Source organism: Botrytis sinoallii, assembly GCF_014898435.1.
Source record: "Botrytis sinoallii strain Bc 23 chromosome Unknown BSIN_008, whole genome shotgun sequence".
Taxonomy (NCBI): domain Eukaryota; kingdom Fungi; phylum Ascomycota; class Leotiomycetes; order Helotiales; family Sclerotiniaceae; genus Botrytis; species Botrytis sinoallii.
This window is the reverse complement of record NW_024066035.1, coordinates 579283-606483: the sequence shown is the minus strand read 5'-3', so window position 1 is coordinate 606483 and position 27201 is coordinate 579283. Positions and strand designations below refer to the sequence as shown.

Here is a 27201-nt window from a genome sequence, read left to right as displayed (position 1 = left end):
GCACGATACAGGGACGTACACAATGTAGGGATATCGGTTATGCCCCCACGCGATGTTGAGAACTTATTAGTCGTGGTGGTGCTTTGATATTTCTGTGAGTTAGATACCTAGTAAGTACGGAGCTTATGCTCCTTGATATGAAAAATACAGTAAAAAAGATAACGGAATCACTTAAAGACAAAAGTGTAACAGGATAGTCCTAGGAAGTGGTGCCCACAAAAGATTTGATGGTGGAGGACAAGAAGTTATCTAGGTGTTAAAAAAAAAAGCAAAGGGAAAACAAATTATTGAAACCAGTGAGAGATTTCCAGGACCTACCTCGAGCTGAAACTTCAATATAAGCCTCTATTTTGGCAAACACACTCATCAAGTTGTATTATCATTTTCTCCAATCTTAAGGGACGGAGAGAAGTTCCCTGGAGGGAGTAATTGTAGACCATATACCTATCACGTTCATACCGAATTGAAAACAACCATCTCACACATACACCAACAAACGCAATGAACAAATAATTTTTAATGTTTTCGTTATATGCTCGTACAAATGTACTGAAGGATGACCCTATACTATCTACAATCCTTTCCGACCAGATTCGAGTTCCTAAACCACACATTCATCAATATCAAGGTTCTATATGCCCCATGGAAATTTTGAAAAGAGAAGGGGTCACAGCCCAATCAATATACAACCCTTATCAAAATCCCACAGTCGTAGTTCCCCACCCACAAAGTGATGTTATCTATTGTACGAAAATGTGTAAAGCAATTCGAATAGGCTGGAGCCACTGAATAGTATGCTCATAAAATACTCCTCCTTCCATCTCCATTAACATTGAGAATCTTGAAAGAAAAAAGGTAAAAACACAATCAAAGTCGCAATACAAGTACAATCGTAATCTTCTTTTTCCCATTCCGCGCTATGCAATACAAACGCCCAAATTATTTCCATGAACATGTTATCGTTTCCCGCTGAAAAAAGCATGATATAAAGTGATATAAGTGACCCTTACTTGTTGTTGATCTTGTTTTCCTCCAACGACTTGGCAAATTCTTCCGCCAATTCAACATTTTTGAGTTGAAGGACCCATGTTTCCAACTTTCCATCATCACCGACTGTATTAAGCTTGACAGTCTTGCCACTGGCCTCATATTTGAATTGCGAAAGAAGTGATCTATTGATGATGATAGATCCTGATGGGTCGCTTCGCAAAACAATTCTAGTAGCCTTCGTCTCTTTATGGCAAAGCACTTTCAATGGTCCAACACCTTTGGTATCCCATGGACTAGATTTTTCTTCACCGGCCTTTGCTGGATTGAACTTCAAAGCTCTAGTTCGAACAGAGTAGACAGCGTCTTCATGTTCTTCGCCTGGACTAGACTCCAAAAGGTTCACCTGAGCATGAACCTTTTCGGGATCGTTGTCATCAGCGCCATCGGTAGTCGCACCAGGTGAATTGGCCCGAGATGCATCTGCTGAAGGGAATGAAGAAGCTGGAGCAGATGGTGGACCGCCGAACTGGAATCCTGTAGTAGTGGTAGATCCACCAAAGAGAGTAGAAGCCGAAGTTCCAGAACTACCAAACAATCCCCCCGATGGGTTAGTTGTTGGCTTAGTTGGGGTAGAGGAGGATGGTGTAGCACTAGTGAAGTTGAAAACTGGCGCAGATGGTGCATCACTACCAAATTTAATTGGTGTATTTGGCTTCCAGGTTTTATCTTCGGGAGTGCTAGAAGTTGCGCCAAAAGAGTTACCGAATATATTTGTAGCTGGCTTTGGTGCCAGATCGTCTTTCTCTTCTGGAGCAGCACCAAAACTCATACGACTAGAAAGACTTCCACCAGTACCAGGGGTGGGTTTGGCTGCATCAGTCTTGGCAGCCGAGCCAATCAAATTGAACGTTGGTGGTTCAGTGGGTGCTTTTTTTGAGAAAATGCTAGAGCCGTTCTCATCAACTGGAGTACCAGGTGTACTTGTATTGGTCTTGCTTGGCTTTGGTTGGTAACTTGGATCTTTCTTTTCACCCTCTCCGTCGCTGTTAGAACCGCCATCAGAACTTCCATCGTCCTCATCGTTCTGATTCTTGGATTCTGCATCAGAAAGATGCGCAAATGGGTTACCAGAAAATGAAGGGGTCTTTCCTGGAGCACTTGCAGCGCCATCAAGGACGGATCCAGTGCTCGAGAACAAGTTAGGAGTTGATGCTCTCGAGGTTTTTGCCGAATTGAAAATACTCTCAGCAGCGCCGGTAGCAGGTTTAGCTTGTCCGAATAATGTGGTAGAAGTAGTGGGGGCGACTGATCCGAACATGTTTGTAGCCGCTGGTTTTACAGTCTCTTTTGGCTCGGTGGCTTTTGGGGTGTCGGTCGATTTGACGAGGAAAGAAGGAGCCTTGGCCTTTGCAAGCTCTTCCAATTCTTTAAGCTCCGCAGCTCTCTTCTCCTTGTACTTAGCCTCCCACTCAGCCTCGTCGTCGTCCTCAGAATCAAAATCTTCATCCTTAGCTTTTTGCATCAAAATCTTTTCGTTATCTTCAGCATATTCAACAGCCTTTTTTCCAAATTGAGCCATGAAATTGACGGGTGCACTGCCAAAAGTTGGTGGCTTGATACCACCAGTAGGAGCGCCGGCAAAGGTAGGTGGTTTAATACCGCTAGTACCAGTAAATGTAGGTGGTTTGGTTGGGGGGGTAGTAGGCGTGGTAGATGTAGGTGCGAAAGTGAAGACTGGAGGCTTGCTTGGCGTAGTAGAGGTTGCAGCGGTATTCGACTTGATGGGAGAAGCACCTGCCAAATTTCCAAATGGATTTGTAATAGGTGCTGCTGTTGGTACTGATGCAGCTTCCTTAGTAGCTCCAGGCAATGCCCGGGTCTTTCTCTCTGGGCTGACCGATCTTGTTGATTTATCTGGGTTGTCCAAAATGTTCTTGAACATGTTAGAAGTGCTTGAACTAGAACCGTTTAAAGTTTTCTTGTTACTGTTCTTGCCATCTTCAATACCTTCAGGATCATTTTGAGTCAAGTAAACCTCAGCTCTTCTCTTCTTGCTGCTACCAGTGTCAACTTCCTCGTTCTTCTTGCTGTTACCACTGTCAATTCCTTCGTTGTTATTCGACTGTTCAGGTCTTCTCTTCTTGTGTCCGCTACTTTCTCCACCAATTTCCGATTGAGTTTCACTTCTTCTCTTCTTACTTGGAGTTGGTTCTGGAGCTGCACTTCTCGAAGGCGATTTACTTGGACTGGATGAACGGCCAGGCTGAAGTTTTGGTGCTTTCAATACCGAATTGCCATTGATCTCAGACTCGGAATCATGTGTCGCACGTGAGCGTTGTCTTTCTGGACTACGAGTACTTCGCGATCGCTTTTCTGGGCTGGGAATACGATGTGAGCGTTCTCTATCTTGTCTAACTCGCTTTTGAGGGCTCATGTTTTCTTGATTCTCATCATTCCCAAGATCAGCCGCTGCCCTGTCTCGCTTGTTGGAAATATGATCAATGTTATATTCTGCAAGAATCTCTCTCTTTTTGGCTTCCATCCATGCTAATCCTTTAGATGGGTCTGCCCCAGGAGGCAAATGCTGGAAGTAAGCTGCCATTGATCTTTGCACAGATGCAATGCGCCAAAGGGCCTTGAATTCTCTTCTTTGGATCGTGTTGAAGTTAACAGGCATATTGGTATCCATCTCCATGTCTGTGGGTTCAGAAACTTGGAACTCAAAATCGGACAATCTACCAGGAGCAAGTGCTCTCTTAACCGGAGCAAGTGCTTTGCTATTGGATGGTGGAGATTGCGAAGATGAGTCTGTAGGAGCAGTGAGAGCCATTGAATATGAATCGGAGCCGTTGCTCAAAGATCCGTTAGAGGGCTGAGAATCTTGTGTTTTAGAAGAGAAGCCACCGAACAGGTTGCTTGTAATGGGTTGTGCTGCGTCTGTTGGGGTGTCAACTGATTTGAAAGGAGAAGAAGCTTTGTTGAAACTAGACGCCTCAGCAGTACCGCGAATCTTGAATGAAGATTCAGATTGGCTGGTGGATGGAGCAGCGGACTGTGGAATGTTAGCTTGATGTGCTTCATCATTCGACGAATCAGGAAAGAAACTTACAGCTTGTTCTTTGACTGCACCACCCAGTTGATGTTCTGTTGAAGAATTTGACTTGCCAAAGCTTGCGAAGAGAGCATTTGGGGTCTGGGCAGATGCCTTCTCTGGCGAACTGTTCGTTGCATTTGACTCGAACAGTTGTTGGCCGGCTAGTCTGTTCGGACTGAACAGATCAAGAGTTTGCTTGTCTTTTGGCTCTTCTGCAGATTTTGATCCAAATAGATTGTTGCTTTGGCCATTGATCTGGTTATCAGGGTTGAACAGATTTGGAGTTGATTCTGCTTGTTTGCCAAAGCCGGTGAAAGGTGTTGAAGAGGCAGGCGTTGCTGGGGGTTTGCCGAAGATATTCGACGTGCTTGAAGAAGTTGGAGTCGAATCAGTAGGCTTGAACCCACCAAACAGTGAATTACTTGAAGTTGACACAGTTGACTCAGCAGGCTTAGGGCTACCAAACAATGAGTTGCTTGGAGCTGTTGGAGCTGACTCGGCAGGTTTGACACTACCGAAGAAGGAAGTGCTTGAAGTAGATGGCGTCGACTCTGCAGGTTTGACACTACCGAAAAATGAGTTGCTCGAAGCAGTTGGGGTAGCCTCGGCAGGCTTAGCAGCACCAAAAAGTGGAGTGCTCGAAGCAGTCGCAGGAGGAAATGACGAGTTAACACTGCCAAACAAATTGGTAGTGGTTGGTGCTGATGTAGTGGGGAATGAGGCAGAAGTGCTTCCAAACAAATTCGTGGTGCTTGGAGCAGCTGAAGTTGCAGGGAAGGATGAGGTGAAAGAGGAAGACGGAGCAGATGTGGTTGCAGTAGTGTTGCCGAACAAGCTCTGAGAGCTTGAAGGTGTAGCATTGGTAGAACTGAGACCAGTAAAACTCGTATTGGCTTGATTACCGAAGCCACCACCAAAGGAACCGCCAAATGAGTTATTTTGCGCACCAAAAGAATTGTTGGTATTGTTCTGTCCGAATGAGGTACTCGAATTTCCTGTACAATTGATTTTGGTTAGCACGATAGTCCGTAAGCATATGGCCATTGCCAAAGAGGGACTCCGTTGGTCTGGCTGAGAAACTTCCACGATAATTAAAGTCGGCGGACAATCCTAGTTGGCCCATTGGATGTTGAATTTGAGAAGGTTGTACCGGCGCTTGCCCAGCTTCTAGAGGATACTCGACTTTGTGGTTGCCAAACATGTTTCCGGCGTCTTCGTTTGAATGAAAGAACTGTTGGTCAAAGGTTGAGTTGCCGGTTGGTAATTAGAAAAGGTTGTTGGGGAGTTATTGGAACCAAAGAGAATTTGAGATGGATCAGAATAAACATTACTTGCTTTTTGATTTTCAAGGGTGAGAGGATTTGGTGCCTTTGAAAGTGAATTTGCACCAAAATTCAAAGAATTTTCTGCCGGACCTGAATTTGTCGCGCCAAAATTGAAGGCTGGGGTGCTATTATTCACTGCAGGTGGAGCTTGTGACGAGGAACCAAAGGCAAAAGTAGAACTACTATTGTTATCTGCCGCTTGAGATGTAGGTGTAAAATTGAAGCCACCGAAACCTGAAGTTGATGTTTGATTCTGCGAAGTTGAAGATCCAAACTGGAATCCACCTGCGTTCGACTGCGTCGCGTTTGTTGCACCGAACATATTTTGTGGTTGTGTATTATTGGAAGAACCTAAAGTATTTGATTGCTGTTGTTGATTATTATGATGGAATGGAGAGTGCGAAGCAAATAAGGCTTCCTCATCTTCACCAGCTGCTCTGAAGCCACCGCTGAATACCTTGCTTTTTCTTAGAGCTTCTTCACCTGTTGTATCTGCACGTGGGTCATCGTGGTTGGTTGATGCAGCGGATTGTGCGAACGGATTTGGCGTCGAGTCTCCAAATGAAGGACTGAAAGATGGTGTTCCAGCCGGCGCTGAAAAGTTGAATGAACCGGGCGCAGCTACACTTCCACCAAACAGACCACCACCGCTTCCACTGCCAACGGCAGCATTATTATTAGGGTTGTTGTTTTGTAAGGGTGGGAAGCCGCTACTTTTTTGGCCTGCCAATCTGCCTCTAGGTTTCGCTTTGATGCTGCGTGCTGCCAGCTGAGCAGCATTTGCTTGTTGCGGTGAATTCATCGCGAAGGTAAGGCTGAGAATTTAGATGACGCGACTTGGTGATCGACAGGACCGAGGATCAATGATTACAATGATTGTCGCGTCCTCTCGGATCGAGTCGATAAATCTTGAATCGCCAGGGAAACAAGATTGTTGGAATTGTTGTCAGAATGATGCGCAAACTCGAGATGAAGAAGTTGTCATCAAATGAGTATTGGGTATTTAGGGATGTCGCATGCGAAAAATGTGGGATCGACTGCAAAGACTTGGAGTAATTTATCTAAGTATGCATTATTCTTCAAATCTAATATTGATTTGAAAATTGAGATGTCGCGTTTTTATCGTGATTGTCGAAATAATTGTGAATAGAATGGGGATAGAATAGAAGAGACTCGAGTTGTGAAGAAATTGGCGACTATGTAATAAATTGATGTCCGTACAGCGCGATGTTTAGCGGCAGAAGAGAAATTTGATTTGTTTGATTCCTGAGGCATTCAATCTGCTTACGTTTCCATACTACTGCAACAACTACAACGACCTGGAACGGTCAAATCGAATCCAATCAACGGATGAGTGCCGTGCAATTACCTAGGTACTTGTATAAAATCATTGTATCAAATTAGGTCTTTACTCCAATGACAGAAAGGTACGGTTCTACGGTTCAAGCGTACATAGCCTTGCAATATTCACTCAATATGGGTCGGTACCTATCCCACATTGCCTACCTACGTTGCTAGGCAATGAATGGTATGGCTACTACTGGTAGCTACTCTCTCGTTTGTTATTCCCATAAATTGGAGGAATGTGATGCAATAATACACATCTGCACGTGACTGAATATTGAATTTCTGCTAGTGAAAAATCCTACATCACAATCTATACTTTACAGCCACAGTATACGACATATATCCAGTATACTGCGTATACATGGCCGCTGAACATGGTATATCTCTGATTGAAGAAGCATCATGGCATAGAGCCAATTCCCATTACAGCAAAGATCTGGACCACCAAATACTCGAGCAGATGTCCGGAAAACAATATGTCTGAGAACTTTACAGATCTCAGTGGTTTTCCATTAATTGTCACAACAAAGAAACCCTTTCTTGGGGGCAGATGCGAGCTCTCCTCTGACGGGAGGGATCAGGGAGCTAAGTTCCTGCGTCGAATTGGAATGAGTAACTCTTGTGTGTTGATTGCTAGTTGAAAGCACATCAGCGAGAAGACGCTCTGAGCGTTGGTGGTATTGGCCAATACTAAGTTGAACTTGTTGCTGCGAAGGTTTCTAATCTCGTCCAAGATCGATTGGGTTCAAAACTCCATTCTACTTGAATCAAATTTGACTTCACAGTATCCAGGTATTGAAAGATTGGCCTATGCAGTACGGATACAATCGGACTTTCATCCACACTCTAATCCATTCATGGATGTTCTACTCCCTGTATACGGATCTAGTGTTCCGATAAATTACATAAGTTCTGTGGGCTACAACTACAGATTAAACCATATGCTCATGACTTTGCTCAAACATGTTGGTAAGATAGTTGTTGGAGGTGGATCAAGTGCTTGATAGTACTATGGAGACATTGAGCAAAGGCTAGGAGTTCTATACTAGCGTAGAAATTAGTAGCAAGTGTTACTACTTCCAGCACCTAGCAAATGCTTCTAACAGTTGTAAATTACAACGCCTTATGTCGACTGCACGAGCCTAGCTGATGATTAATGACATCGTGGTGTCCACACGGATCATAGTCAGAACTGGCTACTTATGTAGACCAATTTCTACAAATAATCTAATCCTACTACTTTTGCTCTCCAATTGCCATCTTCAAAATCTCTCTTTTTTCCCACTCCATTATAATATTAAACATGCCAGGTACACCACCTTTTACTCTTTTTGGTGGCGCTTCTTTTGGATAAGGTCTTTTTGCAACAGCAGAAGAAGTTCAACAGCTACTGGCTCTTTTGGTCACCTTGAAAATTGGACACATCGATACTGCAGCCATTTACCCTCTTAGCTCGCATGGAAAGTCGGAACAGCTTCTTGGTGAAAACCATGCCCATCATAGCTTTGCTATCGATACTAAGATCAAGCTTGCGGATTTCTCTGGTAAGGGCTCATTGACGGCATCGGCAATCAATGAAAGTGTTGCGGAAAGTTTGTCTCGTATTAAGGCAAAGGTAAAAGCCCTGTTTTTTCCGTCAATCATTCACCATAGCCCGCAATATACTCACCCACTCAATCATATTAGATCAATGTATTGTATTGCCACATGCCCGATGCATCAACCCCGATCAACGAAACGCTTGCTGCTCTCCATGAACTTCATCAGCAGAATAAGTTCCAGAAAGTTGGGCTACCCTAGACCACCTAGACCTCAAACAATAGCTAACACAAGATAGCTTGGAATATCCAACTTTTCTGTCGCACAACTCCAAGAGCTTCTTGAAGCATGTGAAAAAGAAGGCTACCCGAAGCCTAGTTACTACCAAGGACAATACAATGCACTTTGCCGTGAAGCAGAAACGCAACTCCTTCCGATCTTATGCCAGCAAAAGATATCATATATTGCTCATAGGTACAAGGCACTCCAGATTTCATAATATATCCGGTTAACTGACATGTCTTGAACAATGTAGTCCGCTTGCAGGAGGGTTTTTGACGGGAATATTCACATTGGGCACAGACGTCACTGGAACTCGATTCGAGGATGGTAATCCAAAGGGAGATTTCTTCAAGAGAAGGTATGACAATGAACCTACACACTCGACCATGAAGGAATTTATTGCTTTACTTCAGCCCTACGACATCACTCCCTCAGAAGCGGCCCTGAGATGGATTTACTACCATTCAGCTCTCCAGGAAGGTGATGGTGTGATACTAGGAGCTAGCAACCCAGCGCAAATCTCTCTTAACGCTGCTGATATTGCGAAGGGGCCTCTGCCTTCGAACGTAGCCGAGGCCATGGAGAAAATGTGGACGAACATTCAGGCACAGATGTAGAACTAGAGTACACGAAGTGTATTGGTAGAGATTGATGATCATTCCACATGATATCATGATTATCGTTAGTGGTTGAAAATTAGAACAGAACGGAGCCAGCTTCGCATGTGTTACTATTAGATCTCACACCGCGCCGTACCGTGCTGTGCTTTGCCGCATCGATGTGGCGCATTTACTTACAATCGGAAGTAATCCTGCGAGAGTCCCAAATAAAATTGTTCCGTTACGCGGCACTGTATTGACCCTGGAACGAAATCCACTGATGAAACAAAAATTACGGCACTACTAAAGAAGACCCTAACAGCTCACGCGCACCCCCTCTGAATTTCGCTCAACTTGAAATACCCACATATATCAACTCACGCTCACAATAAATACGGAGAAAAGAGGAAGAAAGCGTTTATTAAATCGGTAGTTATTTACTTCTTCATAAATAATCAAGGTAATGTTAGCAATAATCTAGGGCATCTCCACAAGTATAGACTGAGAATGACTGCATGAGGGGCCAAATATACACACCATATTAAGACAATTTTGATCTTAAATTAAATATAGTAGACATCTTCTGTCTCCTACGATTAGGGTGCCAGTCGTAGCAGAATAATAGGCTCTTCCTCTATGAAGGATCACATGCCCAAGACCGGCTCTGTAAGTCTAGCTTAAATTTATAACCTTGGTTCAAGCGCTACCATCAAACGTTCAGTAGGTACAGCTGCAACCCACTCTCTTCGATTTGGTAATTCGACATGCCGGAATACTCCAGGGCTAGACCTTTTCTCTTCATCCGAATATGATCGATGATGAGGTAAAGGATGCATGTGTACGCGAAAGTTGCGGATTATTTGGGAAATCGATAGGAACAGTTCTAGATATGCAAAGCTTTGTAACAAATTTATGTAAGTCTCCAATTCAGGCGGTATCAAACGAAGAGCGATAGACTTACTGTGCGCCCATACAAATATTTGCACCCTTGGAGAATGGTATGTAGAACTTATCCCGTAGAGGATCATCTCTAATCTTCTGCCCATCAGATGTAAGCCATCGGTACGGATCAAATTCTTTTGGCCTTGGAAATGCGACTGAGTCGCGAAGATACCAAATTGGCGATGAGCTGATTACTGTCTACAACAGAAACCTGGGTTAGCGTATATTGAGAACTTATCAGCAAGAAAGGAAAGCAAGAGTACTCACATTTTCCGGTAAAAAGTTGCCATAGAATTCTGCTCCGCCCTCAGGTACAAGACGAGGAAGCATGGCGGCAGCTGCACCGGTCCATCTAATACCTTCTTTTTTACACGCCCAAAACCTGGGTATACCCTCTAAGGTTGTCATATCCGTGGGAAAACTCACCGCGGCAAGGTCCTGGAACAGCTCTTCTTGAAAATCAGGATTACTTCTTAAAGTCCACAAAATGTGAGCTAAAGTTGCTGAGGTTGTATCGGTACCTGGACCCAAATTTTCTGTCGCTTCTGACAAAGCTGTGGAAGAAGGTAGGTTTGAATTGATCATGGTCTGGACCAAATTTGGGAAGGGGGAGGTCGGTTTTTTTCTGATTTGCGTTGTCTGAAAGCGTTGTGCGCCAACTTCTCTCCGCCCACTAATAGAAGTTAGTAGACTGGATCTTATCCATGGAAGAATACTTACCTGATGAAAATCGTGCATTGCTTTGTTGTATGGAGTCCTGTAGCCTGTTTTCGAGGAAACAATTTGCTCCACCCATTCCCACATATTGCACAAACCCGGAAAACTAGTCAGCTATCCGAAAATTTAGTATGAGAACTTGTTGGGCTGGCTTGACTCGAGCTTACCAGAGGCATCCAAGTCGCTTTTTCATCATTTTTTGCTATCATATCAAGTTTAGCTCCTTGAAAGTATGCATCTAGAGCACCGATCGTATGACCAAATGAGAAATGGGCTAGAAAGTTTCCATCAGCATGTTTTCACCAAAAGACTTCCACAGGCAGTAATACACATAATATCCGCTTCGAGTGCGCGACATACTGGCAACAATTTCACCCTATCTCTACTTGATGCAACAGTTTGCACAAACTGATCGATATGATGCAGCATCAGTCCTTTTAATTTATACATTTGGCTGCGGTTAAACAATTGACCCATGAGTCTTCTACGTTTCGAATGTTCCACGGGGTCACTGAGAAGATTAGTTGATACCCGGTCATTGAGTTCAAAAGAACCATACGTTATTGAGAACAAAGCAGGACTGCCCCCTTGTACAAACTCTCCATACACCCGCGGATCTTTCTTGAATCTGCTATTCACCTTGTGAACGGCATCATACATTTCCATGGAGTAAAATGAAACTTCATTTGGGCTGATACGAACCAGAGGACCTATGAAAATGTCATTCATATGATCTGTCCAAACTATTATGCTTCAGCATACCGAGCTTCTCATGAAGTTTGGGCAGATCCAAGGTTATGCGTCCTCTGAATTCTGTGGGGAAAGCCCATAACAGGCGAGAGTACGCTGCACCTACTCCTGCACTGGGAATAGATGATAACGGCGAGAAGTATTCGCGAACGATTCTCTAATTTCGAGTTTAGGCATTGCAAAGCTATCACAGGGACGAAAATTGTGTAACTTACGATGAGGCAAAGTGCGGCAAGGATGAATGCCGTGCATTCAGCAAGGAGAGAGAGCGGCATCATTGCTCGTCCCAAGTATTCTGATCTCGTTTCAAAAAGCTCAGAGGGAGCGACATCAGATGTGAAGAATCACAAATACCCATGAGATTTTGTTAAGAGAAGCCGCGTCTGCACCTAGGCGCCGCACTCCGTACTAGTAGTGGGGATGGTATCACATTGTCGAGACCGGTAGTTGCGTGATTGATGTAGCTTCGGGAGAATTTATGCTTTCAGCTAGATTCTCAGTCCCGTCCAGTCCATATTAGCAGATAAGGAGCGCAAGTCATCAAGGATACAAGCGATTGAAATTTTATTGGTTCATCTCCTGGATAATCTAGACGTAAAGCGCAACTCATCTGACTGGACTCTCTAAAGTCACTGCGGCATATCTCGCGAGTGCCATGTGCAAGAAAGTATGGGGAAGAATACTAGATCATGTATCTCGAGGATCCACCATCACGATCAACACATTTTCTTCTCACATGCCGTCATATCATCCCTGCCACCAAATAAGCGATGTGTGCCGATTTTCAACAGCGGTTACTCTAATGCACGAAACGCTTCCACACTCTCAAAATGATTAAGTGATCCATCAAGAACGGGAGATGTCTCTGTCGAGTGCAGTTTATAAAATGGCGAAAGGTGGGATGTATTTATCTTAGTCAGATTGAGGCTATGAGCGAGAACCACCCATAGCACAATTACGAGGGCACAATGACGTGCTATTGAGGCTTGCTAGTAATAACCGGTGAATATACGAGCTTGACTGTGAAAATACTCAAACCCATCAATTGCAGACTACACTCGTATCAATGATTTCCCGCAGCTGTTATCCAACTATACAATAAACAGTCGCAGTCTAATTGAGACGACACATCATTGAGATACAGTCACTTTGGCGCAGTCTGAGGCACGGAATCGAGATTTCTGAGAGTTTACACGATGGGGAAACATATATCTATCGAGGAGTCTATCGACACAGGCCTGGTGGATAATACAGGAGAACCTAGTAGTAATACCGAAGATGCTATCGTCTTGGTGAACCGCACCTCCTCTGATCCCCATCACAAAGCTAATCGCGAAACAGGAAAATCTCGGCTACAAACCTGTAGGAAAACGTGATTGGTGATGTGTCTCTATACCATCAAACTAAACCAGTATTCTAGGTTCTCCATCGATCCTCAGTTTCTTCCACAACTTTTCAACCTCATTCGGTGTGTATCTCTAATCCATCCCGCCATCTAAATACTCAGACTACTCACACCTCCAAAAGCCGCTCTTTACTTCGTCGGCGGTGTTCGTGTTACCTTTTCGACCGGTATAGCCGCGGGCGGCAATCGAGTCTACTGGACAAGTTTCATCACCAGCTGTGTTTTCACCTTCATCACTGCGGCTGTCATCGCAGAGATATGCTCATCGTTAGCACTTACCGGATCCATTTATCTATGAGCGACCGAAGCTGGCGGCCCTCGCTTGGGTCGACTGTTTGGCTTTGTGGTCGCGTGGTGGAGCACAACTGCTTGGACAACCTTCTGCGCGAGTAAGTGAACTAGCTAGTCGACTCTTGTACGTCCCTGCTAATCGGGTTACGTAGGTAACACTCAGGGTGCGGTCAACTATTTGCTCTCTGTAAGAGTAGAAAACCCCTCTGCTAATCTACAAATCTGATCTCTTCCCAGGAAATCGTAGTATTCAACATAGACTTCCCATCCGAGAGTTCCGACGTCAGTTTCACGCGCTGCAATGGATCACAACCGAGATCATGTTAGCCTTAGCCACAACATGGAATCTCCTACCTCGTACGTAATTACCCGATGCAACAATCAAATCACATAGTAAAGTCTGATAAAAAAATAAAAAAGCTCGTTACTTCAAATGGATATTATCGACTTGATTCGTTATCCTCGATTTCCTCTTGAACATCATTTGGCTACCTCTCGCAACGGCGCGGACAATCGGATTTAGATCTCCTCATAATGCGTTTATGACTACCTATAACGGAACAGGTGCTCCGGAAGCATGGAATTGGTGTCTTTCATTTTTAGCCACGGCAGGAATATTGATCGGTTTTGATGCTTCGGGTCATGTAGCTGAGGAGACGAAAAATACAGCAGTCACAGCTGCACGTGGTATATTTTGGAGCACGATTAGTAGTGGTATTGGTGGGTTCCAAGGTTCGCTGTTGTGATTCTTTTTCTCTTTTGCGTGGTATGTATCTCCACTATTCTTTCAGTATGACTAGATGATTCTGATATTTCCATAGCCTGACGCCGATACATTTTTTTCCTTTGGTGGTCCACAGCCATTCGTTCCACTGTGTGCTGTGATCCTCGGAGATGGCGAGCACATCTTCATGAACGTCATCTGTATCGTTGCCCTTTGGTTCAATACTGCCATTGCAGTGTTAGCAGCATCTCGCTTAGTATTTGCTGTCGCTCGCGATGGCGTCTTGTCTTTTTCTAACTGGGTATTCAAAATCGTCAATGGCCAACCCCGAAACGCAGTTCTCGTGGTCTGGGGCGTATCAGCTATCATAACTTGTACCATCCTACCTTCCAGTATAGCCTTTATCTCTCTCGTTTCTGCTGCTGGAGTACCATCAGCAGCTACCTACAATCTCATTTGTCTCGGACGTCTTTTCTGCACGCCCAAGACCTTTCCAAAACCGGCTTGGAGTCTAGGTAGACTTAGTAAGCCGTTTCAGGCGATTGCCGTGCTTTGGAATGCGTGGGTAGTGGCTATTTTATACTCGCCGTATGTTTGGCCTGTAGAAGCAGATACACTCAACTATGCACCTGTGATCATGGCTGCGACAACTATCTTGGCGTTGATTTCTTGGTGGGTTGCTCCGGCTGAACGATGGCTCCCACGTCAGCGTATTCAAGAAACGCTAGAAGCACGTGGTGCAGGAGATTTGGTAGAAGAGGTCCATTGAATGAAAACACGTTTGAATTATTTCGTGCTCACCAAAAAGGTAGCTCTATTTGGCTCATAAAAATAATCTAAAGCACAAAAGGAGCTCGCATATTTTTTTCTCTTTTCTCCTATAATTAGTCTATAGAGTTTTTCAATGATACAGCTCAAGTATCTGAACTAGACTTCAACAGTTGCCTTACCAAAAGTTCCATTAACATGATGGGCGACATTATTTTCACCGCTCTTCATCGGCAACAGAACTTTTTTCTGTCTCTGCAGTTGGCATAACGGCCTAGTTCTCATCTCCATCATCAACATCACCTGCCGAATTTTCTTTAATTCTATCCGCGAGACCACACTCCGTATCCAACTCACTCCTCAACCTGATCTCCCTCTCCAAAAACACAATCAAAAAAGTGATCCCAAAAACCCGAACCCAATCAACCAAACACGCCTCAGTACGCTAGTATAGACATCCATCACAATCTCTCTAGTATCTACAAGGAACGAAATGATAAAGCCCGCAATAACATGCTAATATGCTTTCCCTCGCGTAAAAAAATCTCGTACTGCAGGAGAAATCTGATAGCTAAGTTGATTAGAAAGATTCTTAAAACAACCACCGGAAGCGAACTCATTGATCTCCCAATCGATGAACTTCAAATCTTCCTCCTGTAATCCATATTTGCCTAGGAGCTTAGCGAACGTTCAACTTTGTCCTATTGAAAATTTCGACACTTGTATATACATAGTTGTGAAACGAGCATTTATTCAGTATGCCGAGAAGAAACAAGAGTGTTTAATACCCGAAAGACGTCAAACTTTTCACCTCGGCGAGAAATGCATACCATATCCAATACTGTGAGATACAAGAGTTTCTCGACCTTTCGAGAATCGATCCGACTCCGAGTATCTAATCTATCTATGTACATTCTTTCCCCCCTCCTCACACCCCCTCACTGCAAATTAACAAACAGTCCCCCATCCACCAAAAGTCCACTCCCATTCACATACCCACTCAATTCCTCGCTTGCCAAAAATACCGCCGGCCCCGCCAAATCTCCCGGAACCCCCGTTCTCCCCAACGGAATCCTTCCTTCCATATATTTCCTCTTCTCCTCATCTTTCAAATCCTCCTCATTCAACTGCGTCCTGATCGTTCCGGGTAGGAGTGCATTACATCTAATACCGTGTTTACCCAGCGCACACGCCATACTTTGCATGAGTGATAGAACACCGGCTTTGGTGGGTGTATAATGGGTTTGTTGTGCGCCGCCTACGAGAGCGGAAATGGAGGAGATGGCGATGATGGAGCCACCGGGAGGAGATTGAGAGGACATTTGACGGGCGGCGGCTTGGGAGGTGTAGAAGGCGCCGTCGAGATTGGTGCGGACGGTGTGGGAAAAGAGATCGGGTTCTAGTCTATTTGATTTGTCAATTTCTTTTTCTTCACTTTTTCTCCTTCTCATCTCCTCCTAAATACTCCCAAACAAACAAATAAATAAATAAATAAAAACTCACTCCAAGAACTCTGCAAACCGACAAACTCCCGCATTACTAACAAAAACATCCAATCGTCCCCATTTCCCCACTGCCTTCTCCACCAATTCCTTCCCCGTCTCCGGTTTACTAACATCTCCTGGTACATCTAATAATTTCCCCGCCTTTTCATTTTCTCGCGCCAGAGCTTTGGCTTCCGCATGTAGCGATTCCAGATGTGGGATATCGGAGTCGAGACCGAGATGATTGACTGCTACATTACAGCCTTGACGAAGATAAAGGAGAGCAATTGCACGACCGACTGCAGGAGAACGAATAGTGTTAGTTGAGGCGTGTAAGAGAGGGGATTTTGGGCAATTGGGGGAACGAACTTCCTGTGGTTCCACCGGTTATAGCGGCGGTTTTGCCGGCGAGAAGGTGCACGCCTTTGAGACTCATGGTTTGGATGTAGAGCTTAAAACGGTGTAGATGTGTAGAATCTATAGGTATGTGTAGGATGAAATGAATATTATGTTCTTCACTGAAATGGCGGGGTATTTGGGGAATAAAGCTCGTGATGAGTATACGAAATGATTGTTGTTCTTTAAAGATGGTAGAGTATGTCAATTGGTGTAATGTAAAGAGTAGATACAAAGTGACTTCGAAAAGTACATAGGTAGGTCATATGTGAGAAGTATAAAATAATTTCAGTATAAATTGGTGTGGTATTGTAAGTGATTCAATAGCTCCAAAAATTAGGCCCTGTCAATAGTGGAAGGACCCCGCGATTCGGTTCTCGAGTTAAAGACCACCGAGGCCGAAGTGGCATGTAAAACGTGGGGCAAGTTGGCCGTCCACATGTGCTCGCCGCTCACAAGGTATTATCATATTTATGCAAATTTGTAAACGGAACTCGAAAAAGTCTTGGATCATGATCCTACGGAAATAGATAAAATTGCATTGTATTGTATAAGTAAATTAAAAGGCTAATAAAAACAAATTGGCTATGATTCAAACTATGAACTTGACAAGTTCTTGATTTCTTCCACCACTCCATTCACAACCCCCTGATTGTCAGACTTCTTTTGCTCAACTGCTGGTTGACCAAGAGGTCTCTCTGGGTTTGGTGTTAAGAGGTATTGTGCGGGAATAAGTCGTGCAGCTGGGTTGAGGGTCAAACCAAAACCTGGCTTGTCGAGTTGTGAAACATCCAGGTATCCTTTCACTGGAATTGGTTCATCCAAGAATAAATCTCCGAAGACAGGTAGGACACTCTTTCCATCTGGTGAATTTGCAAGGTACTCTTGGAATGGACAATTTGTTTGAGAAACCACAAAATGGTAACTGTAAGGTCCACTTGCATGTGGTACCACCGGGATATCATAAGCGGCTGCCATTGCTGCAACTTTGAGCAATTCCGTCATTCCTCCCAGCCACATAACATCGGGTTGAAGAATATCGAGGTTTCGACCTTCGATAAGTTTTCTAAATCCATATCTCGAGTACTCATGCTCACCCGTGGTGAACTTGAGTTGTGGATGAGCTTGTTTGATTTGTGCAAATCCATCAGTGTCATCTGGAGATAAACACTCTTCCCACCAATTGATGTTTAAATCTTTGCAAGCTGCAGCAATTTGAATAGTGTATGGAACGTTGAGACTCATGTAACAATCGACCATAAGTGGGAAATCAGGGCCCACACTTTCTCTATGTTTTCTGAGGAATTCAACGTTCTTTTGGAGTCCCTTGTGGCCCTCTTCTGGACAATATGGCAGTGGAACTTTAGCACCCCAGAACCCCATGGCCTTTGCGGCAGTAGGTTCTGGTCCTGTGCAATAAAAGTCTAGTCTCTCCCTTGTAGCTCCTCCAATCAACTTGTATACTGGCTCTCCTCTGATCTTTCCGAGTAAATCCCAGATTGCTAAATCAATAACTGAGATGACAGCAACGGGAAGACCCTTTCGACCATAAAACATTGAACCTCGATACATTTGTTCGAAGAGATGATTGGTATCTCTTGGATCGGCACCGATAAGGAATCTTTCGAAATGCTGGTGAACTAACCAACATGCTGGTGGACCTGCGAACATATGGTGAGTTTTGATCGGCGAGACAGGAGATCTTAACAATTACCTCCAAATCCTGTAGCAAATCCAATGGTGCCATCTGAACCTTCTATCTCCACGCAGAATGAGCCTAGCACATTGATACCCCAACTAGTTCTTGAAGCTCTGTAGTTTTCCCATCTTGACATGGGTGTGGAAATTGGTGTATCAATCAACCTGATGTGAATTAGTACAAGTCACAAGGTGTATCTCGGTCAAACTTACCAATGACCGCCTTTAACATTGTGATAATCACCTCCAGATCCAACACCATCCACAACAAAAGTTCGGATCGCTTTGATGGAGGGGAAACTGCGAGCTGATGAAGAAGCCATTGTGATTTGGCAGAGAGGAATAACAGTACTGACTGTAGCAGAAAGACCAACAGATGGAAGTGAAGAGAAAGGTCAGGATTTTACTATTGTCTACTTATGATTGATGGGTAGGGAGGCTACTTTGTAGATTTCATGAGAAACACCTTGGCGGGGGGGATTGTTCAATCCAAATTGAGCCGGGAGAATATCGACCGAGCTATTTTTGAAGCGGAATGAAAAGACGAATTCATAATTTTTGAGCGAGCATAGATAGATCTGGGCCTATTAAAGGATTGGAACTTTCTTGGCGTATGAGACATCAATTGTTGTGGGTGATGTGGTTTCTTCGGGTCATTGTGTGTTGTAGATGTTGTAGATGAGGATGAAGGTTGCGAAGTTTGGAAGTTTGGAAGTTTTTCTTGTAGAGCTACGAGTATGGATGAATGGGGTTTGCGAGTACAAGGTGTTTTGTATTCCCAGCAAAATAAATAGATACTATGACTTCCATATACTACTTTATTACTCATATCAATTTATCTACCGGTATTTTGGTATATTTATCACAGATGTTCTCTTCCATACTTGATGATAGGCCAAGTACTTTGTACAGAGGTAGAAGTACTCGGTAGAAGTACTCTCACCAAGTTCTCTCACATGCCAATCATTTCTCATCTGTCCGCAATGCAACATCTATCATCTATTGCCCATTGCCCATAACCCAATTGATTGATTGATCAATGAACGAGTCAGCTGGTGACGGGTGACGGGAGGTGCATTAACCCAAAGTTACCCCACAAAACGCAATTCCAACCCTGGGAGTCTCGGAGTCAAGCCGTTGCATTGAATCAATCAATCAATCAATCCCTTGTAATTGATGGCATTGAAAGACTTACGGAGTATGTACACGATAAAGTTTGCAGTCTGCAGTCTTCTTGATTATTGTGTGATGTTGAATTGATCAATCAGAGTCTCGCATAGAAACGATGGTTTCATGGTTGAATTGAATTGCATGATTCACCGAGACGACCGAAGAGAGAATGAGGAGTGTGAGTGTGAGTGTCGGGTGTATCCATATGAGAGAGAGAGAGAGAGAGAGAGAGAGGAGTATCTGAGCAGTACAACCTACCTAGTATCTATCTACTAGGTATCTGGATACTCCAGAGTCCGCACTTCGTATTCAACCAACCCATTTTCAAATGCCTCTCTCTCTCTCCCTCTCTCTTCAAGGATTCGTGAATTCAAGGATTCCCGGGTAATGACAGTAACACGCTTCTCCATACTCCATACTCCATACTCCATACACCATGAACTCTAAACCATAATCATACCATAATCATACCATTTCCATATCCATTTCCATTTCCATATCCATATCCATATCCCATTAACCTCATATTCGAAGAAATACCTAGGTAGTCCTTCGTACATGGACACGTGCCCACCATCTTCTTTTTCCCCCGTCTTGTCTTTTTTCCATGCCACCATACCTACTCCTACCTACCACTAGGACCTTGGAAATCTTACATACTTGACTTACCACAAAAAGTATATCACATTCACTTGGCTATTGGTAAAAAATCAAAACCCCACCTCCACCTCCTCGCTCATTTAATACCGAGCTTGTCCTTCTTCTTCGTTCCCATCTTCACCGAGATTCGAAACAGGTGGGTTATCAATATTATCATTTTGTTATCGGAATCAAATATCGGCTGCTATGGATATCCAACAATCACCTAGAACGTCTTTACGTTCTGGTGCAACTCAACCCGAGAGTGATGGAGACAATGACCAATATTATAGCGGGGAGGAGGATAGCATTGATGCAAATGGAGACGGTCCTCGCAAAAGGCAGCGTCGACCGATGTCAGTTTCGTAAGGAATCATGTCTCATTCTCCTCTCCCTGATGTCCCTGATGTCCCCGATGTCTCAAATGATCCGGATACCAACAATAACGACGAGGAGTCCTCTGTTGCCAATTCCCTTCCGGTCAAGGAATCGGAAGATCATCCCCCAATTAATGATACGGAAAATGTTGGACATGATTGGCTGACATTTCGTCGAAGGTGTGAGCTATGTAAGCAAAGAAAGGTACGTCTGTATCAGGTCATTTTTTCAATCCAAATTTCATCAAATTTCATCAAATTCATCTCTACAATCTGGTATCCATTGGTTCAACGGCATTCATGAGATTGCTGACAATACATGTGCCCGACGCTAATGTATCTTCCATGTGTCTCACTATGGCTTTGATGATGCAATTCCGAAATCTTCAGATTGTTCGTTCGAAAATTGGATGGGTTGTATTCTGACTTGAACAGGTCAAATGTGATCGCGGTCAACCATCATGTGGATGGTGTAGTCGCAATGGTGCTGTATGTGAATACAAAGAGCGCAAGAAACCCGGTTTAAGAGCTGGCTACGGTCGAGAACTGGAACAAAGATTGGATCGACTCGAGGAAATTCTACGCTCGCATGCTCAAATTTTAGAATCATCCTTTAATCAAAACAGCAATAGTGTTGCCAATAGCGTTCCGAGCGATCACGGTACACCACAAAGTATTCACAGCTTCAGACACAATGAGGGGCTCTCTAATCATCGTGGAGGCCATGTTGCCAGAGCAGAGACAGCCCTATTTCTTCAAAAGCCTTCTACATTTGGACAACAAAATACACCCATGGATTTTGGTAATCCAATGCCTCCAACTCCCTCGATGCCATCTATTCACGGCGATATCTTCCATCAGCACACCCCTGTATCACAAGGATCGCACCTTTCCATGGATATGCAACAAAATCACTCAATCCCAACTAGTCAAGCACCAGATTTTTATAGTACGAATCAACCACCTCTACGATCACCTAGCTTAAACATAAACCAAAACCCAAATGAAGTCTCTTCCGATCATGCTTTACCGCCGTATGATTTACTATATGCATTGGTTGATCTCTACTTTAAGTATGTCAATACTTGGTGTCCAATATTACATCGAAGATCTACGTTGGATTCATTGTTCGGCCCATCTGCTTTAGATGAAGCAGATAAAATACTTTTACATGCCATCGTAGCCACTACCTTGAGGTTTTCCACGGATCAACGACTTACAGAAGAAAGAAGACGACACTATCATGACATATCTAAACAGAAGGTATTGCTGTATGGATTAGAAAATTCCTCGGTTAAAGCTCTACAGGCTCTGGTTATTCTGGCTTTGGATCTTGTAGGTAGTAGCAATGGACCACCAGGATGGAATCTATTGGCTCTAATTACACGTTCGGTAGTTCAATTGGGACTTGCTGTAGAGACTACTTCCTTCTCTGTCTCGCCAAACTATCCTTCGATTTATACACTTCGAGCAATGGTCTTACCAGAACCGGAGAATTGGATTGAAGAGGAATCACGGAGACGCCTTTTCTGGATGGTATACCTCTTGGATCGATATGCCACAATTGCCACAGCTTTTGAATTTGCCCTGGACGAAAAAGAAGTTGACAGAACTCTACCTTGTCGAGATGATCTTTGGAATAAAAACCAGCATGTGGAGACTAGATGGTTCCGCACGAGCGAAAGGACAGAGTACGACATTGACAAACCAGAGAATCTTGGTGCATTCTCGTATTATATCGAAATCCTTGGGATTCTCTCAAGAATTCATAAATTCTTGAAGAAGCCAGTAGATATCAGTGCTTTGTCCGACGTTGAACAATGGCAAGGCGAATATCGAGAACTGGATAATATGCTCACTTCATGGAAATTTAATCTGCCTGGGGATTATGGAAACATGGCGAAGCTTTTTCAACCAGGAAGCAATAAATCCATCAATTGTGGCTGGGTTATGCTACACGCGACATATCACACAGCAGTAATACGCCTTCATTCATCGGCTGCTTATCCTACAACTCGATCACCTATTTTTACCCCATCGTATAGTGCGAGTCAACGGTGTCATGGCGCTGTTGAGAATATTGCAGCTTTAGGAGAGTACGTATATTATGTTTCTAAATCTTACCCTTGACTCCTGCCCTTGAAATTCTAATAATTGACTCAATCTTCTTGTAAATTTTGATGTTTTACAAAAGCAAATTTCGAGTAAGATTTACTAACACAGCCCTACAGATACGTGGTCCAAAATGGCATGCTCCCAAAATTAGGCCCACCATTTGCTTTCACCCTCTGGGTAGCTGCCCGCTTACTCCTCGTCCATGGTTCAACCATCGAACACAAACTCAGTCCTCAGATCCAATTTTTCGTTGACACACTGCGAGACATGGGCACCTACTGGCTCGTAGCTGAACGCTACACAACTATTCTTCAACGGGTACTTGACGAACATCGCGAAAGCGAAAATGCTGCTGGTACACACGGCGAACGTGTAACTCCTTCTTCAGTTAAAATACTTGCGGATATGAGGAGATGTGCATATGATTTAGATTTTCTAATCTCGAGACAACCGAAGCATGTTGGACTTTCACGAATGCCAAGTATTACTCCGGCCAGAACTCCAGCACCGAATGAGTTGGAGTACTTGGATGTTTTTGATTTCTTCAATGTACCCAGATTACCGGTTGCTTCAGGTGAAAATCAGGCGAATGGTAATGGTGGAAATGGGAATGGGAATGGGAACGGAGTGGGTGATCTACAGATGCCGGAGATGGGAAACGGATCGAATGAATTCAATATCACGAATTTTATGGTGGATCAAAATTCGGATTGGTTTAAAACTCTGAAACATGGCATTGATGGGGGTCAGAATAATAATTAAGTGAAATGGCTTTTTGGTCATAAATTTTGGGGTTTGGTTCCCCAAGGTATAATTTTGGGGTCAGATAGGAAGGAAAGAAGAGAGAAGACGATTATGGGTATTCTTGGGGTGAGCTTTCAGCCTTGTGGGAGCGCCCGAGTGATTAAATTCCTTCGGGAAGTACCCTTGAGAGGAATGATCAAATGTGGATGAATGCAACGGATACGGCACGGGAAAGGGAGTCGAAGGATCAATAGGGAAAATGGGAAAACCTACGGGAAGGAATCTGAGGCCGGGAGGAATATTTGAGGATCAAAAAGCGAGGATACCATCGATGGATAGATGGTCTCGTTATTGTAATCTTACCTACTACCTATGTATGTATGGGATCTTAATTGTATTTACATAAAGTACTTGTGTTGTATCTCATCGTGTTTGGTTGTTGACAATTCTGGGAACGCTGTTGAAATGTAAATAGTAAGTTGGTCTTATCAAATATCATATTATACTCAAGGGAATAGAATACCTAGCTTTCTGTTATTGTTAACTTTTGAATTCTTCAAATATATATATGACCTATGGATTGTCATGTATAGCGCTAACTCAATACTAGCTACTCTTTACTAGGTATATAGTTATAATACTAGTAATAGAACTCTCTCCTATCTATTATCTACCACTTATTATTTGTCGTATATTATATTATACTATATAGATACTATATACTATGGACTAGGTATATATACAAATAAAAAATATATACGCCTATTAATCAATCAATCAATCTATTATCCATTTATCTACTAGATACTCCTCCATCTACCTCTCTCTATCTCCATCTACCTCTCTCTACCTCCATCTACCTCTCCCCTCTATCATCACCATCACCATCACCATCACCATCACCATCACCATCACCATCACCATCACCATCACCATCACCATCACCATCACCATCACCATCACCATCACCATCACCATCACCATCACCATCACCATCACCATCACCATCACCATCACCATCACCATCACCATCACCATCACCATCTCACTCTAGAAACAAAAACATAAACAGGAACAGAAACAAAAAAAGAAGAAAAAAGCAAGAAGGAAAAAAAACAAATACGAACTTCCAAAAACCCTTATAAATATATATCACAACAAATCAAATCCCATCGAATCACCTCAAATCAAATCAAACCCCATCAAACCCCCCTTTCAAAAAATCTAAATAAATAAAATTCTTTCCTTCCCTTTCTTCTCTCCCTCCCTCCTTCCATCCCTCATCTCATCTCATCCCATCTCATCTCATCTCATCAATCAATCAATCAATCAATCAATCAATCAATCAATATGGTGGACGGTTAATCAACCACCACACTTGCATAACCCCGTGCATACATTACAAATCACATGAGCTAGAAAGCATGCACGCATGCATGCATGCACCTCCACGTACCTACCTACCTACATACACGTACATACCTAGGTAGGTACATACAATACAGACCGGGAATTTCAAATCCAAATCCAATCCAAATCCAAAAATCAAGATATATATGACGAATCGAGAAATCATGAAACAAAACACTGAATCGAGAAATATACTACTAGGGAGGCAGGTAGACGAGTGACTGATTGATAATGAGAATGAGACTTAGAAATCTATCTTTCGAATTTCTTCATCAATCAACCAACTCAATTTCAAATCATTTCTCTTTCTATTCCTATTACTATTCCTATTATTGTTTCTTTTGCTATTGCTATTGCTTTTGCTATTGCTATTGCTGTTGCTATCGCTGTTCTTCCTTCTCCTTCTCCTTCTCCTTCTCCCCCTCCAACCTTCTATTGATATTACAATCCACATTATCCATAATCCATGATGCATAAATCCGTAATTCTCTAAGAACTAGTAAAAACCGGTTTACTATCCCCCTCTTCCTCTTACTCTTACTGTGACATCCCAATTTCCCTACAGCCCTCTAAAAGTTTCATACCTGCAATATCCAGTATTGAATGATCCGTCCTGGGATTGAGCTGTGAGTAGAATACATGACTTCAACACATGATCCACACGTGTTTTCTAAAACAACAACGAAAAGCGAGAAGCCAAACAAAAAGAAACCCAAGGAAAACTGTAAGAAAAACCCATTGCAAATAGATGAGCCAAGTAGGCGCAGCCTCTAAGACCAAATTCTTCTCGTCCAATCTATTGGAACAAGATTTTCTGCCTGAGCTTGGAGTCTAGCTCCCAGGTATCGAACACAAAAGAGACTCTCTGACAAATCAACCAAGTACGAATCACAGATCCAAAGACTTGGTGAATGACTTGAGAAACTTTCCCCAAAAAAGACAATCCAGCTCAATATGATAATTCCCTCCCAAACACCAGGTATATTTCCCTTTTCCCAATGCATAAAATCGACGTGACAAAAGAAAGAGATGATCGCAGACAACAAGAGTGCCTGGGTAGAATCGCAATGCCCAATCTCCCGAAGATCCAACGCGCCATGCTGTATTAAGCCCACTATACAATGCCAAAGACTTCAATGATTGTAGAGGTTCCCCATTTATAGTCAATGAAAACTCGTTCTCTTTGTTATATATATATATATTCTTTCGTGCCTTCAATAACTTCGTGGAGAGCATGGAATCGCGCGTATTCATTCTTCGATCGTAATTGTATATAGTTGTATAAGGTAGTAGGTATCAGAAGTAGAGATTGTCGCATGCGATTTGGGTCATGGCGCAGAGGTGGTGGTTGTTCGATTGTGGCCCATGAAAAGGAGTGAGAGTTCGGATGGTGGAGCAGAAGGAATTCTGCGGCGGAATGAGAAGAGATATTTAATCCAATGATCGAATTCGAAGCGTACAAGAGGTCGCGATTGCCATGAATAGCCAGTTATCGAAGACAATATATTTCATCTGCGGTGTTGTCTGGATGAGTGGGTATGCGAACTATGACTAGCTGTGTGATAGCCAGAGTCTGAGTAGTCTTCCCGCGCATACGGATCTTGGTAGGATTGGTGAGTTGAATGTTTATCGCAAGCATATCCAACTAACACCGTTCTCTCTTGAATTCCATGACCTTGTGTACCGTATGCGGCGCACATATCAACGCTGTGCTGGTAGTAGAGGCAGCGGCAGACTGAGTATCTTTCGACCACTAGATAACACATCTTGAATAATGATTTGATTATAGTCCTGGTAGTTGTCGAATTCGAATAAGTTATATAGCGTAGTGGGGTCTTGGTTCCAGATGGAGGGGTAACGAAGATTGAGTATAGAGACAATAAAAAATATGAGATCAACGAGAAATGAGGCAATGAAATATATTAACGAGCAGACGGAAAGGAGATGATGCCTGGACAAAGGAAGTCTAAACTTGACAGATGATGAAGCTTGTGATGTAGGAAGGTAGGAGTCATTGATCGGAGGATCATGACTACCTTATAGACTCTGCCACTTGAATGAGTGAGTCTTGCCGTGATGGGAAAATAAGGCAACAGTGGGTATGGGCTGGTATGAACCTGCATGTAGGGTATGCAGGTCAACAAACATGCAGGAAACCTATACATGGGATGAGATGATGAGTCGTAGGCGCAGTGGAGAGTTGGAAGCATGCCTGCCTCAGTACAGACACACTTGCAGGAATAGAAAGTCATGCCTGGTCATATCCCGAACCAAGTCCCAAATGGATGGTCTCCTACCACGAGGTGGCTTACCATCACAACGATGGAGACAAGGTATCTGGAAAGGAACCGGGCCTCTCATGGATGGGCTGAAATAGAAACCTTGAAAGCGCTGA

At 43.4% G+C, this 27201-nt stretch overlaps 7 protein-coding genes across 7 annotated transcripts; 3 read left to right on the top strand and 4 right to left on the bottom strand.

Annotated features, from left to right (window-relative positions):
* Nucleotides 1-1006: 1006 nt before the first annotated feature.
* EAF02_005253 (uncharacterized protein) lies at nucleotides 1007-6211 on the bottom strand (the record flags this gene model as incomplete). The annotated part of the gene is made up of 3 exons (XM_038901301.1): nucleotides 1007-4042; nucleotides 4100-5079; nucleotides 5263-6211. 3 exons carry the CDS (start codon nucleotides 6209-6211, stop codon nucleotides 1007-1009), a joined length of 4965 nt encoding a protein of 1654 aa, XP_038758641.1.
* A 1848-nt stretch (nucleotides 6212-8059) lies between these two features.
* EAF02_005252 (uncharacterized protein) lies at nucleotides 8060-9194 on the top strand (the record flags this gene model as incomplete). Its single annotated transcript, XM_038901300.1, has 5 exons — nucleotides 8060-8066; nucleotides 8112-8371; nucleotides 8443-8541; nucleotides 8594-8769; nucleotides 8831-9194. 5 exons carry the CDS (start codon nucleotides 8060-8062, stop codon nucleotides 9192-9194), a joined length of 906 nt encoding a protein of 301 aa, XP_038758640.1.
* A 665-nt stretch (nucleotides 9195-9859) lies between these two features.
* On the bottom strand, nucleotides 9860-11860 carry EAF02_005251 (uncharacterized protein; the record flags this gene model as incomplete). The annotated part of the gene is made up of 8 exons (XM_038901299.1): nucleotides 9860-10073; nucleotides 10138-10316; nucleotides 10386-10949; nucleotides 11003-11109; nucleotides 11165-11346; nucleotides 11395-11545; nucleotides 11598-11742; nucleotides 11801-11860. The coding sequence occupies 8 exons, from the start codon at nucleotides 11858-11860 to the stop codon at nucleotides 9860-9862; spliced, it is 1602 nt and encodes a 533-aa protein (XP_038758639.1).
* A 1722-nt stretch (nucleotides 11861-13582) lies between these two features.
* On the top strand, nucleotides 13583-14774 carry EAF02_005250 (uncharacterized protein; the record flags this gene model as incomplete). The annotated part of the gene is made up of 3 exons (XM_038901298.1): nucleotides 13583-13638; nucleotides 14014-14047; nucleotides 14103-14774. 3 exons carry the CDS (start codon nucleotides 13583-13585, stop codon nucleotides 14772-14774), a joined length of 762 nt encoding a protein of 253 aa, XP_038758638.1.
* Nucleotides 14775-15711: 937 nt separating this feature from the next.
* On the bottom strand, nucleotides 15712-16693 carry EAF02_005249 (uncharacterized protein; the record flags this gene model as incomplete). Its single annotated transcript, XM_038901297.1, has 3 exons — nucleotides 15712-16177; nucleotides 16277-16556; nucleotides 16627-16693. 3 exons carry the CDS (start codon nucleotides 16691-16693, stop codon nucleotides 15712-15714), a joined length of 813 nt encoding a protein of 270 aa, XP_038758637.1.
* Nucleotides 16694-17250: 557 nt separating this feature from the next.
* EAF02_005248 (uncharacterized protein) lies at nucleotides 17251-18674 on the bottom strand (the record flags this gene model as incomplete). Its single annotated transcript, XM_038901296.1, has 3 exons — nucleotides 17251-18314; nucleotides 18368-18516; nucleotides 18565-18674. The coding sequence occupies 3 exons, from the start codon at nucleotides 18672-18674 to the stop codon at nucleotides 17251-17253; spliced, it is 1323 nt and encodes a 440-aa protein (XP_038758636.1).
* Nucleotides 18675-20367: 1693 nt separating this feature from the next.
* Nucleotides 20368-23414, top strand: EAF02_005247 (uncharacterized protein; the record flags this gene model as incomplete). The annotated part of the gene is made up of 4 exons (XM_038901295.1): nucleotides 20368-20525; nucleotides 20718-20742; nucleotides 20973-22633; nucleotides 22769-23414. The coding sequence occupies 4 exons, from the start codon at nucleotides 20368-20370 to the stop codon at nucleotides 23412-23414; spliced, it is 2490 nt and encodes an 829-aa protein (XP_038758635.1).
* Between the last annotated feature and the right edge of the window lie 3787 nt (nucleotides 23415-27201).